Source organism: Phyllostomus hastatus, unplaced genomic scaffold (genome assembly GCF_019186645.2).
Source record: "Phyllostomus hastatus isolate PE091 unplaced genomic scaffold, TTU_PhHast_1.1 phas_contig_147, whole genome shotgun sequence".
In the NCBI taxonomy this organism is placed as follows: domain Eukaryota; kingdom Metazoa; phylum Chordata; class Mammalia; order Chiroptera; family Phyllostomidae; genus Phyllostomus; species Phyllostomus hastatus.
Window position 1 is genome coordinate 4,521,063 of NW_025333603.1, and position 14,231 is coordinate 4,535,293.

At 46.9% G+C, this 14,231-nt stretch overlaps 1 protein-coding gene across 1 annotated transcript in view; it reads right to left on the reverse strand.

Annotated features, from left to right (window-relative positions):
• MROH7 (maestro heat like repeat family member 7) overlaps positions 1-10,540 on the reverse strand; it is a 40,836-nt gene extending 30,296 nt beyond the window's left edge. The window contains exons 1-6 of the mRNA XM_045857565.1: positions 10,485-10,540; positions 8,568-9,873; positions 4,130-4,203; positions 1,878-1,961; positions 922-1,001; positions 465-594 (exon numbers count right to left, since the gene is read on the reverse strand). Of these exons, the coding sequence (XP_045713521.1) occupies positions 465-594; positions 922-1,001; positions 1,878-1,961; positions 4,130-4,203; positions 8,568-9,798 (1,599 nt within the window). The 5' untranslated portion in view covers positions 9,799-9,873; positions 10,485-10,540. The remainder of the gene's footprint in view (positions 1-464; positions 595-921; positions 1,002-1,877; positions 1,962-4,129; positions 4,204-8,567; positions 9,874-10,484) is intronic.
• Positions 10,541-14,231: the final 3,691 nt, after the last annotated feature.

A 14,231-nucleotide genomic window follows, 5' to 3' on the forward strand; every position in this document is an offset into this window, starting at 1 on the left:
GAAATGCCCCTGCCTTGACTTCCCCCACTGGCCCTACACCCCACACTGAGGGTCACCCCTGACCGCTCCTCCCTGGGCAACTGCAGGGGTTCAGAGATGTTCATGTGAGTGGGCTCCTTGAGGTTTTACTTCTCTGGGCCCCAGCCCAGGCCTCCTTCCTTGCAGCCCAGTCCTCAGCCCTCCTCCTTTCCACCCCGGCCCCGCCTCCGGCCACGCCTGCATCTGCCCACACCCCTTATAGTGCAGGGCTCAGAAGTAAACAGAGCCCTCCAGCTGAGCAACTGATCCCTATTCCAAAGATTCTTCAGTCACCAAACATCTCTCTCAGGTCAAGAGAGTGTCAGGAAAGTACCCAAGGCCCTGTGGCTGGAGCACCCTCTCACACCCTGCTGGGAGTCCTGCACCATGCCTCCCTCTGAGAACCCTGGGCAGCCCAAGGACCCGCTAGGGAGGGCGCTGCTTACCTGTATGGTCTCAGCCCTGGCCTCCTCTTTCTCCTGCATGGCCTGCACAGAGGGCAGGGAGAACACACTCCTCACACACGTGTTCACCAACTCTGACCTTTCCCGAACACCCAAGACAGGCTTGGTGTGACTGGTGGACAGACAGAAATCGGAGGCATGGAGTGAGGGAGGGGGCTCTCTGGCCGGAGTCTGGAGCTATGAATGCAGGGCTGGGGTGAGGACACCTCAATGCGGGGCCAGGGGTGGGCCTGAGATGCAGATCCACAAACAGTGAGAGGAGTTGGGGGGAGAAGGGAAGTGGGTGTGGAGGGCAGGCAGCCTTGGCAGAGACGGGGCAAGGGGAGAGGCGAAGACACGGGAGTGGGGTTGGGACCCAGCAGAGAGGCCCCAGAAGAGAGAGGAAGAGCCCATGGGAAGAAGAAAAGGGGAAGGGTGTTGGGGAGGGGGCTGTGGATACCTCAGCTGTGTCAGGGTCTCCATGGCCTGCTGGCGGGTGGAGCTGGAGAGCGAATCCAGCGGCTCCTCCTGAATCTGCCTCTGGACAGGGCACCGCAGAGGACGGTTGAGGGGCCAGGCAGCTGCAGACCACCAGGCCTGAGGCTGCCCCCAGAGCAACCTAGAGCAGCATCTCCCTGCCCTGTCCCACCTCCAGTGGGCGGAGCCAGCTCACTGCTCAGACTTATCTGGAGCCTCAGTTCAAAGCCACCAAAACACCCCGCGCTCTAACCTGCTGGCCCCTCCAGTGGGGCTCAGCAAGAACTGTTCCTGAAGCCCCACAGTGGGGAGGTTTATTTAAACCACGGACTGGCCCCAAGAAAAAACACCATAAAGGGCCCTTGAAAGACACCCAGTTGAATTCTTTTAAAAATGTCATTCTAATTAGTTCTCACTTTTGATCTAGTATCTGCACACAATACGTGCTCAGTTAGTGTTAGTTAAATGAAGGTATCAGGGCAAGGGGTTTTCTCTCCTTAAGGGACCCAAAGCTAAATACAATTTTGGAAACTTCTCTGGTTGTCCCCACCTAACACATTCTGATGGATGACTGAGAAATGACATATTTAGCAAAATGATAAGGAAATTCCCCACCAGGAGTAATTTTGGTCTTAACTAACAATAACGGCTCCTGGGTACCTAATGCTCCACAGTGAACCAACCACTGGGTTGCGTCCTCCGCACAAGCAGTGACGCAGGTTGTATCGCAGACGAGCGGAGGCTCAGAGAAGGGAAATGACTCGCCTGGGCTCCCTCTGTATGTGCGGAGAGCAGTTGGTGGCGGAGCTGAGACTCTGGTCCAAGTGTCCTGCCTCCTCATCTGTCCTCATCCCCACAGCCCCCCATCTCACCAGTGGGTAGACTCAGGACTTCTGCTGCCCCCACCCCAGTGCCACAGACCAGATGTGTCTCCCGCACCATCATCTTCTTCACCATGGTCTTCTTCTCTCCTTCACCTTCCAGCATATTCTGGCTCTTCTGCAGGGTGATGGCATTCTCGACCTCGGGGGCAGCAGAGGGCAAAGCCACGACATGAGAGCTGCACTGAACCCAGCTTTCAGGGGCTGTCCCTACACCTGCATCAGTGGTCCGTCACCTGCAGGCACACCAGCCTGCTCCTCCCCAGTGGCCAGCCCCAGGGTTGCTCAAGAGAAATGAGAAACCACAAGGGGAACTGCTGGGGGGCAGGGTGAGATTTGAGAAGGTGATGGTGGGGGCATGTAATAATCCTTAAAGTCCAGTGTTTGGAGGAGGACAGATATCAGGGCCCGCAAAATGCTCCCCCTCTGCCAGTCAACTGAGGGAGAAGAGGCAGCAGCGGGGGCACAGAAAGAGCCCCAACACCTCCAGATGAAATCTCACCATGAGTAATACCTCTTAAAGGCCTCCTGGCCTCTGCCCTTCTTCAGGGCACATCCGAGTCAGACTAAGGCACTGTGTTGCTGAGAGGGAACACATTAACTAATGTCCCATTAACCCATGCAGTCTCCTTATCTTAAGGGAAGAAGGAAAACATATGAAACAAATAAAATAATAAGTGATATAAATTCATATAGTAAAGAAAGTAGAACAAGGGAATCAGATGGACAGTGCGGTGGGTGAAAGGTGCCACAAGCTCCTTCCCGCTCTTCCTGTTGGGGGACAGATGGCCCTGGACCCTGGGCACATCGCACCACTTGTTCAGACCAACAGAAGGCTACTCGAGGGCAGTGCTGCCGTTCCCAGCCTGACCCTGAAAGGAACTGGCGATTCTTCCCCCCTGGAACCCAGCCGCCATGGAATGGTGACACCGCGGGGCAGAGACCAGGGAAGAGGGGGTCGCTGTGGACGGTCTGGCCCGCCTCCCGTGGGGACCTCTGACTACACCACCCAGAGCAGGGGAGCCATCCGCTGAGCCCAGTCCTACTCCAGAACGTGGAACATTGGGCCCTTTTCATCCTTACTTCCCTGGCTGTCAGAGTGAACTTTTAAACCACTAAGTTTTAGGGGCGTTCGTTAAACAAAGATTAATAACTTCATCTGCTGAAGTGGTGGGAGAGGGGTGGCTCATTTAGTGGAAGCAGGAAGGCCTCTCAGAGGAGATCATATTTAGGCCGAGTCCTGAATGACAAGAAAGAGGTGGCTGTGTGAAGAACTAGAAGGAGGGCCTGTCTGCCCCAAGAAGAATGTCATTTCACTATTGTATCTCTAGTACCTGAAACAATGCCTTGCACACGGTAGGGGCTCAGTTAAATTTGTTGAGTGGCTGCAGTAATAAACTCTCTCTGTGCAGGGACCATGCTCAGTGCTGTGCATACAGTGTACAACACAGATCTCACTCCAACTTTACATTGCCTGTCTTAAAGATGGCAAGAAACTTCCTGGCAGAAGTAACAGGTGCAAAGGCCCTGAGGCAAAGAAGGAGTTTGACAAGAGCAAGACACAGAAAAAGGCTTATGCAGCAAGAGCAGGGTGGACAACTAGAAGAATGCCAGGGCGTAAAGACACATGCTCCCAAAATGCAAGACCTCTTATTAGTTCGGTCACCTCCTCCCCACCCCCATGCTCACGCTGCACTGAGCTGGCCTCCGAGGCAGCCGCAGGGCAGGACAGAGCCTCCTCTCTGTGAGTCCTGGCCTGGGTGGACGCCCTACCTCCAGACTCTGTCCATCAGCCAGTGTCTCTCACACTCTGTGTGTCCTACTCATGTCCCCCAGCCTGTCCAGTCCGCCCCACTGGCCCTCAACAGGTCCTGCAGATGCTGGCTTTCCCTGGCCTCCTGAGGCCTCGTGCCTGGCCAAGACCTAGGTTGGGCCTATATCCTGAAACAGGCCATTTCCAGCTTTTCTATCCCCTTTAGAGACCCTCTCATAATTCCCTTAGTTGTTTAGAAAACTTACTGAGCACCTACGATGTGTCAGGCATTACTGTAGATGCTGGGAATACAGCTGTGAATAAGGCAGACGGAAATCCCTGACTCACAGGGCACACACTATAGTGAGGAAGACTAATAAGAAATACAATGAATTAAAGCATACTGTGCACCAGATGGTGATGAGCATCATGGAGAAAAAGAGGAGCCAGGTGGAGAAACAGGGAATGCTGGGGCTGGCGCTGGGGCTGGGGAGTGGGACATGGGGAGGGGAGGGGGCATCCCAGGACATCAGCTGTTGGCTGGGCAGGAAGCATACCAGAGTCAGTTTGTTGCCATCCTCTCTGTTCCCTGGCACATTCACCAGGCATGTGGCCCCTTCATCAAAGGCTCCTGCATGTCATAGTTTTGGTGAGGAGAGAAAAGGGTAGAAAGATATAGTGCACCTAGGGTGCCACAGCCCCATCTCGCCTCCCCGACTGAATATCTCTAATCCTTACTCCCCCTGCAGCCAGACTGAGCTCCCTTCCCTAACCCTCCAGTGGCTCTGCATTTCACTGAGCATAAAGTCGGCACACCTATCAGTGCCTGCAGGGCCCTGCCAGGTCCGCCTCCCCAACCCTCATCCCCAGGCTTACCCTCGCTGCTCCCCCTCACTCTCACTCACCATGCTCTGGCCACACTGGCCAGACAGGCGTCTAGACCCAGGGCCTTTGCACAGGCAGTTTCCTCTACCTGGGCCAGTCTACTGCCACACCCCCTTGTCCCAGTCCTACACCCGTCCTTGAGGTCTAAGCTTGCCTGCCACTCCTCAAAGAGGCCTCCTCTGTCCTTCAGGCTAACGGGGGGCCCACTGTGATCCCCTTGTGCATCATCCTACTCTCTTTTTTCAACCATTATCACAATTTATAATTAAACTTTTATTTATTTTTCTAAAGATTTTATTTATTTATTTTTAGAGAGAGGAGAAGGGAAGGAGAGAGGGAGAGAAGCATCAATGTGTGGTTGCCTCTCACACGCCCTCTCCTGGGGACATCACCTACAACTCAAGCATGTGCCCTGACTGGGAATCGAACCAGCAACCCTTTGGTTCACAGGCCAGCACTCAATCCACTGAGTCACACCAGCCAGAGCTAAACTCTTACTTGTCATAGTAGATATCTGCTGTTTTGTCAGCCCCAGATTTGCTCATCTTTCTTTTGGTTAAAGAGTTCCTGTCTTCCCTGTGGGTTACCCATTCCATGTGGCCAGGTGAAACTAAATTCTTCAAGCCCTACTCATCACCCCTCTTCAAACAGGGGCAGGCCTGCAACCCAAGCTTGGCCAATAAAAAGAGTCTCATGCCCACAGCCCCAATGATTGGTCCAGGAATGGGCTCTCGGGTGAGCAGGGCAATAGAGCTCTTTATTTAGAAAAGTGCCTCTCTCTCCTTCTGAGGACCTCTGAGAGCCTGGAATTCAGGAATATCTTGGCCACCAGAGGCTGCCGGAGGATGGAGCCAATAGGGAGAAGTAGAGACATCCCAGTTGTAATGAATACAGCTAGCACCAAGATTCTGGCTTCTAAGTACCATTCTCCACTAAAAGGGACAAGGCTCCTTGCTCTGATTCTAGGACTTGGGCAGGAAAAGTATAAGATGAGCCAGAAAACAGGGAAGAGACATCTTGTACCAAAACAAGAGAACTCCACACTAATGTAAATAAATAAATGAGTAAATAGAAAGCTTGACGAAGAATGGGATATTTACATAGTTCCAGAGCATAATTATTACAAAGAGGTAAACAGTGACTTCACAGTGATGAACCTTGGCAGCAATCACCTCCCTCAGGTGATTGCAGTGAGTGTCATCAGTGATGGGAGCAACCCAAACCATATTCCACCAGATGTGACGCAGTGAGAAAAGGCTGGCATCACCTTCATGCTTTTCCTGCCCTGGGTACATGGCATGAATGTGACCATGAGAAACAGCAGACAAACCCAAACTCAGGCACAACTCACCAAACAGCTGGCCTGTCAGCTTCAAGTGTATCGAGAACATGAAAGTCAGGAGATCCGATGTTGCTTCAGCGACCCTGGATGACCTCACAGGCCTCCTATGGCCATAGCCAGAGGGTGCTGGGCTTGACGCAGCAAGTGGAAGGGGCTGCCCAAGGTGGACACAAACCAGGAGGCCAAATATACCCAGAAAACCGTCAACGAGACTGCTAACCAAGCCTCCGAGACTTTCTCAGGTTTTGGGGGGGGAAATAGGCTTCCTGAAGTGACAAAAGGGAGCCACGGGTGACTCCCCTCCAGGCCCTAAGCTCTGGTCAGCAGTTGCCCCCTTGGCCTGACACCTCATTAAAGGACATTAAAAAAGAAAACAAACATGAAAGTCAAGGAGAGGCTGAGGACTGAGGAAACAAAACAGACTCAACAAAACAGGGCAGGGAGTGATTCTGAGCTGGATCTTTTTTCCCAGGAAAACATTACTGGGGCGATCAGTGATATTTCAGTGGGGTCTGGAGATTAGATGGTAACCATGTATTAATATGGATTTCGTGATTTTGATAGTTAATGCTTGTTCTTTTTTGTAAGAAATAAAAGCCAGAATTCAAGGGTCAGGGAGCATTATGTGGCAACTTAATCAAATTATTCTCCAAAAAATGTTTATACTGTGCTTTCAATTTTCCTGCAAGTTTTCATTGTTTTAACTTTTTTTTTTAAGAGTGAAGGAGAACTAGAGGCATTTTTCAGACAAAAATGATAAATGTCCACCATCAGCGGAATTCACTAAAGGAAATTCTAAAGTATATACTTCAAGCAAAAGGAAATCAATGCCAGATGGAATGAGCAATGAAGTGAAAGAAAGAGGTTAATATTTGGGTAAATATAAGAACATTAACTGCATAAAATAATAACAATGTTTATAGGGTTAAGAAAACAATAAATATGCGTTACCAGGATAGCATATAAATAGGGGGGAAGGAATTAAATGGGGTTAAAGTATTCCAATCACACTTTATGTAAAAGAATTACATATCTATATGAAGTGGCCAAAACAGGTAAATCTATATACATAGAGTAGATTAGTGGTTGCCTAGAGCTGGGGGGCAATGGGTTGGGGGTGATATCTAAGGGATCATGGGGTTTTTCTTGGGGGAGGGGTGATGAAAATGTTCTAAAATTGCCCTGGCTGTTGTGGTTCAGTAGATTGAGTGCTGGCCTGTGAACCAAAAGTTCACTGGTTTAATTCCCTGTCAGGGCACATGCCTGGGTTGTGGGCCAGGTCTCCAGTTGGGGGCGTGCGAGAGGCAACAGATCGATGTTTCTCTCCCACATGGGTGTTTCTCCACCTCTCTTTCTCCCTCCCTTCCCTTCTCTCTAAAAGTAAACAAATAAAATCTTTCCAAAAAAAGAAAATGTTCTCAAATTGATGGTGATGATGGTTACACAATTCTGCGTATATTTTAATACCATTAAATTGTACACTTGAAGTGGGGAAATTTTATGGTATGTAAATTATATCTCAATAAAGCTTTTTTTAAAAAGTTCAGCATGCAAAAACAGAATTCCTATACATCATCAAGCGTCGTCAGTACAAAATAAAAATTGTATTAAAAAATAAGATACGATTCATGATAGCAACAAAAACTATAAAGTACATAGGAATTAACCTATCAAAAAAATGCAATAGATCTTGAAGGAGAATATTTTTAATTCTAGTAAAGGATATGTCCTATACAAAAAATCTTTAATAGATGAATAAATTAATAGCATTCCAATAAAAATGCCAGCAAATTTTTTTGAAGATCTAGATACACATATTCTAAAATGCATATGGGCCCTGGCCAGTGTGGCTCAGTGGATTGAGTGCCAGCCTGTGAACCAGGGGGTCCCCGGTTCAGTTCCCAGTCAGGGCACATGCCTGGGTTGCGGGCCAGGTTCCCCAGTTGGAGGAGCGTGAGAAGCAACCACACATCAATGTTTCTCTCCCTCTATGTCTCCCTCCATTCCCCTCTCTCTGGATGTAAATAAATAAAATCTTTAAAAATAATTATAAAAATAAGATGAAATATATATGAAAGAATGAGGGCTTACTAATGGACCCCAGAGCATGTTTTGGATGCTGTTGTCCTCAGAATAATTGTGAGAACTTTTAAAGGCATTCCGACCCTACCGGATATGAATACACGTTTACAAAGGCATAGTAATTTTTTAATTGCAATATAGTGTTGGTCCATGAACAAACAAAAATATTTGGAGATATAAATAATTGAGAGATCTTTACAACATCAAAAATTGACAGGAGATCAATTTCCAGAACATCTGTATGTCAGAAGTGGGAGCAGGCTCCAGATAGGACCCCTGCTCAGGTGGGGACCGCAAACACTCAGCAGAAGTGAGCTGAGCCCAGCACCTGCCCACTTCATTGACCTGAAAAGCCAGGTCTGAAATGTATCAAAAAAGAAAGAGGCATAACCTTTGAAAGGAAGGTGTAGTGAGTTGACTTTTCATTTGGACACAATAAGCATTCTATCATATGGAGATATTAGACTTAAGGAAACTGAAGTTCAGAGAGATTAAGTAGCTTGTCCTACATCAGTCAACAAGCAGAGGCTGAGCACCGGATCTCTGGTGCATAATTAGCATATTGCCTGTTATCCATTGATGGATGTTCCCTTTCTCTGCCCTCTCCTCTCCCCTCCCTGCCTCACAGGTCTGAATACAAGGTTCTTCCAGGACAGCGCCCTCTCTAGGGCTGTTGCCATACTTACGCTCAGGGACACTTTGGAAGGCAGCAGTGTCCTCGTCTGTAGTGTTGCTGGTGGGGACCACCAGCGGGAACTGGCCCATCTCGGCACTGGCCATCTCACTCCAGTTCTGCTGATTTTCCTCCAGGGGCATGATGTGGGTGGTGTTGTCCTCAGAATAATCCTGCTGGCTGCTCAGTGTCAAGGTGGACGTGTCACTAAAGATGAGGCTAGAGGCCAGACTCAGAGCGTCTTTGGAGCCTAGTATAAAGGTCATGCACGAAGGTGGAGAAAGGACAGAGTTGGGTACATAGGTGCTGGAGTGCAGGCTAATGTCATCATTGGAGCCAGGAATCAGGGCCAAGCATGAGGTCTGAGTGATGGTCATGTTCAAATCAGACTTGACATTGCTATTTGAAGCCACATTGATGGTTCCCTTGGAACTCGTGTTCCAAGCTGCATCAAAGGCTCCTTTCGAAACAGACCCAGATGTGTTGTATGAAGCCAAAGTGATGGTCTCATTGGTGTTTGGGCTTGGGATCCCATAAGAATCTGGAGCCACATTCAGGTCCAACTTGGAGATAGTTCTTGAGCCCACACTGAGCCGGTGATTGGAGCTGGAATCCAGAGAAGAGTTTGAGGCTTGAATAAGGAGTGCTTTTGAGCCTGGCCTGGAGATACATGAGCCCAGAAGTAGGGTTTCTCTTGAATAGGACCTCATAAAAAGGTTTGATTCAGGCCTGGAAGGATTGGAGTTACTCAGACCAAAATCAAGACTCTTGCTTGAGTGGGAGTTGAAGGCCTCCTCAGAGTTCAGCCCACAGTGGTTGTCCGAGCTCAGACCCTGGGACTCGGCAGAGCCAGGGCTCTGAACGAGGTCTGAGGCTGGACACAGGGCCCCCTGTGAGTTAGGCCCCAAGATGTGATTCGAATCCAGGCCCGGGGCTTCACCAGAGTGGGGAGTGGTGAACTGGAGGAAGGCTGGAACCACAGCCCCGCCGTCAGCAGGTCTGGGGGTGTTATCAGACACCAGGCCTGGGGCCTGCTCAGAGACAGGACTCAGAACTGGATTAAGGTCTGGAACAAGAGCCAAGCCAGGATTCAGGGGTGGATTCAGGATAGAAATAAGGTCTGTATCTGGGTTTGGCCCAGAGATGGTGCCAGAGCCTAAACCTGGGGCCCCGGTGGAGTTGAGGCTAGGTGTCATCTTTGGGTCTTCATGGAGGACCAGACCAGCCCCTGGACTCAGAGCCATGCCTGGCCTAGAGGTCTCTCAATGCCACTGCCCCTTCCTCTCCAATAGCTGACTGTTGAGCTCCCTGCAGTGCTCCTAAGAGAGAGAAAAGGCAATGCCTCACCTATTAAAATCTTTCCATGGATCCCCACTATTTTAAAATGAGGCCCTTGTGTGATTTATAAGGTCCTCTATCACCACACCCAGCCCACCGTCCCAGCCCCATCCTACTCCACAAAACATTCATCACACTTTCTTCCAATGACTGAATCAGTTGTCTAGCCCCTGCTGGACATGAACTCCACACCGGCAAGAACTGTGCTTATCTTGGTCCCCGGGGTAACCCCAGCAACTAGCACTGTGCCAAGTACACAGTAGGAAGTCCACGAACACTGGACACATGAGGAACCTCTTCTGCCTTAAGTAGAAAAAGGGAAGGAGAAGCTTCCTTATGGGTCACCCTACTTCCAACCTAACTTGCTGGAACTACTCCGCAAATGACTGTGGCCCTAGATTCCCAAAGGAGCCTTGGCAGAGCTTCCCACTGTCCCTAACGATTTGCCTATTCCCAGTGGGGCTGGCTACGTAGAGGAGAAGCTGGGGCAATTGTCAAAACACAGCCTGCCTCAACCCAGCAATCTGACTGCTGGGTGAACTCCTTAATTCCCCCCATCCTACCCACCCCCCGTACCTAGACCACAGCTCACCTGCATGCATGGTGTTCTTAGGCAGGAGTCGGCCCCTGGGAGGAGACACAGAGGAGATCAAGTCAGGTGAAGAGTGGCTTTTTCAATATTTACTGAACAAAGTCTACAAGTCAGGCATATACACAGAGAGTCCCGGAAGTTAGATATTATTGCTGCATTATACACTTGAGGAAGTGGAGGTCAAGGAGAGGAGGATCACCCACCCCACTGGCCTTCAGGGCAGCCAAGACCATCTCTTTATGGGGCCTGTCTGCCTACCCTCCATCGCTCTCCATTGTCTTCAGTACAGTATCAATCCTTAGCAGCACCCAAAACACCACTCTGTGCCTGGCCCCAACTCTCTTTCCACCCTTCTTTCCCCTACATATGCCCTTCCCCACTCCATTCCACTCCCCACTCGCAACTCCTCTGGTACTCCTCTGAGGCACCAGATCTGAGTTTATCATCTTCTCCCCAAATTGGACCCTCCTATTTTCTTCCATTAAAAGGAACTGGTACCACTATCCAAGCCTGAAACAGTACTATCCTTGACAACTCTTTTCCTCATTTGCTGCATCTAATTTTAGCCAAGTTCTGCTCATTCTGGCTCCAAATAAGTTGCTAATATCATCCCACATCTCTGTCACAACTGCAGACCCTAGTGAAACTCCCTTGCCTTAGGGCTAGGTTTTGGGATTGCCCTCTTGACAATGGTCCCTGAATCTAGGGACTGCACTCAATAAATCGTTTTCCAAATTGAGCCACAAAAATATTTTAAAAATTGTATTCAACACAAATTGGTAGTTACAAAATAGTCATAGGATGTGAAGTAAAGCATAGGGAATATAACTCTGGTGCCAGCTGGGTCCCGGAAACATGGAGCAGCACACTACGAAAAGTATACGGTTGTCCAGTTGATAAACTGTACACCTGAAACCAACACAGAATAAAATTTAAAGAAAAAAATTACATTTCACAGTGTGGTACTGGCATAAAGGTAGACATAGAGACAAATGGAATAAAATTGGGAGTCTAGAAATAAATCCACACATGTATAGTCAATTGATTTTTTATAAGAATGCTGACTCCGGTCAGTGGGGGAGAAAATAATCTGTTCAACGAATGATGATGAGACAAATGGATACGGACACCTAAAAGAATGAAATTGGACCCCTTACCTCACACTCTATACAGAAATTAACTCAAAATAAATTAAAGAACTAAAATTATAAAACTCTTAGGAAGAAATAAGGACTACATCACATAACCTTGGATTTGGCAATGGTGTCTTAGATATGACACCAAAAACACAAGCAACAGAAGAAATAGATTGGACATCATTAATATTAAAAACTTGTGCCCTGGTTGGTGTGGCTCAGTGAATTGACCTTTGGCCTGCAAACCTGAAGGTCACCAGCTCAATTCCCAGTAGGGGCACATGGCTGGGTTACAGGCCAGGTCCCCGGCTAGGGGCGAGTGAGAGGCAACCAATCTATGTTTCCCTCACACATGTTTCTCTTCCTCTCTTTCCCACTCCCTCCCCTCTCTCTAGAAATAAATAAATAAAATATATAAAAAAAGAAAGAAAAGGTTATCTATACACCGCCCAAAGCCATCTTGCAGATTCACTAGAAGGAGGAATACAGCAGGCATATAAAGGAATAATATTTTTTTAAAAAAAACAACTTGTGCATCAAGACACTATCAAGAAGAGAACACCTACAGAATAAGAGAAAATATTTGTAAATCATGTATCTGATAAGAGTTTAGTATCCAGAATATATAAAGAACTCTTTCTTGGGGCGGTGAACATACAATACAACATACAGATGATGTACTATGGAATTTTACACCTGAAACCTATATAATTTTATTAACCAACATCACCCCAATAAATTCAATAAATAAAAATATATATAGAAAATTAAAAATTAAGAAAATAACTCTTACAGTTCAACAACAAAAAGATAACCCAATTTTTATATAAGCAAATGCCTTAAATAGGACATTCCTCCAAAAGAAAAAATATATATATATATGTATATATATATATAAAATAGTCTGCCCTGAAAAAGTCCAACAATTGTTAATATAATGAGAATAGTTTGTGCAACATCAATGTAACCTGGGAGCCAAGGGGAGTGGACTGGAATGTGTGTGTGTGTGTGTGAACAACAATGACTTCACTGCACTAGTCAGTGGGGGAGGTAGATGCCATTGAGTTAGCATGTGTACTGTGTGGTCATTGTATTCAAAATGACTGAGCGAGTAGAGCAAAGAATCTGCATCAGATTTTGCATTAAGCTTGAACATCCCTCCACAGAAATTATTTGAATGATTCAGAAAGCCACAGCTATGGGCAACTGGTGACTGGCAGCTCCATCACAACACACACCCACTCATGCTTGACATCATTTGTGCAGTGTTTTTTAGCAAAACATCAACTCTCCCAGGTGACTCAGCCCCCTGATAGCCCAGATTTGGCACTCTGCAACTTCCAGCTTCCCAAAACTAAAATCACCTTTGAAAGGGAAGAAATTTCAGACCATCAATGAGATTCAGGAAAATACAACAGGGAGTATTTTGATGGTGATTGGGAGAACTGTGTGAGGTCCCAAGGTGCCAACTTTGAAAGGAACTGAGGTATCATTGTCCCATGTACAATGTTCCTTGTATCTTCTTCAATAAATGTCTCTATTTTTCATATTACATGGCTAAATATCTTCTGGACAGATCATATACATAAAATATGTTTGTATATTTTATATACATATATAACCAGTAAGCATGTGAAAAGATGCTCAACATCAGAGTCATTAGGAAAATGCAAATCAAAACCAAAAAGAGATACTACTTCACAGCCATTAAAATGATTATAATTTTTTAATGAGAAATAACAAGTGTTGGTAAGGCTGTACCGTAACTGGAGCCCTCAAACTGGATGTGGGAAATTGGACCCCCACTGCTGGTGGGAATGTAAAATGATGTAACCTCCATAAAAACCAACTTGGTAATTCCTCAAGAAGTTAAGCATAGAATTATCATATAATCCAGCAATTCCACTCCTATGTATATACACAAAGAATTGAGATTGGTGTTCCAACAAAAAGTTGTACACACATATTCACAGCAGCACAATAAGCAACAGCCAAAGGTGGAAATACCCCTAATGTTTGCCATCTTGTGAATGGGTAAACAAAATGTGGTATATCTAGACAATGGAATTTTATTCAGCCATAGAAAGGAATTAACTACATGCTAAACATGATAAACTTTGAGAATATGCTATGTGAAAGAAGCCAGACACAAAGGTCACATATTACAAAGGTCCATTTACATGAAATCACTAGAATAGTCCAATCTAGAGATGCTGAAGCAGATTAAAGCAGACAGAAAAGGCTGCTGGGGGCAGGGGAAGGAGAGAATGGGAAGTGACTGCTTAATGGGTACCCGGTTTCCCTTTGGAGTGACCAAAACATTCTGAAACTAGATAGTGGTGATGGTTGCCAAACACTACAAGGTACTAAATGTTAGTAATATTAAATTTTAATATTAAATTTGTGTATTATATCACAATTTTTAAATGTGTGTAATAGATAAGAGGGGATAGACCCGTTTTCCCTACTCCTGCCTTCTAAATACAACTAAATATCCTGAAAATGGTTCAACAGAAAAGTCAGTGAGTGGGCTAGCACCCTCAGGACCTAAGGGATGACATGACAGCTGGTTCTCCTAGGTTTTCTTTTTATCCCCTACACACTCCAGACT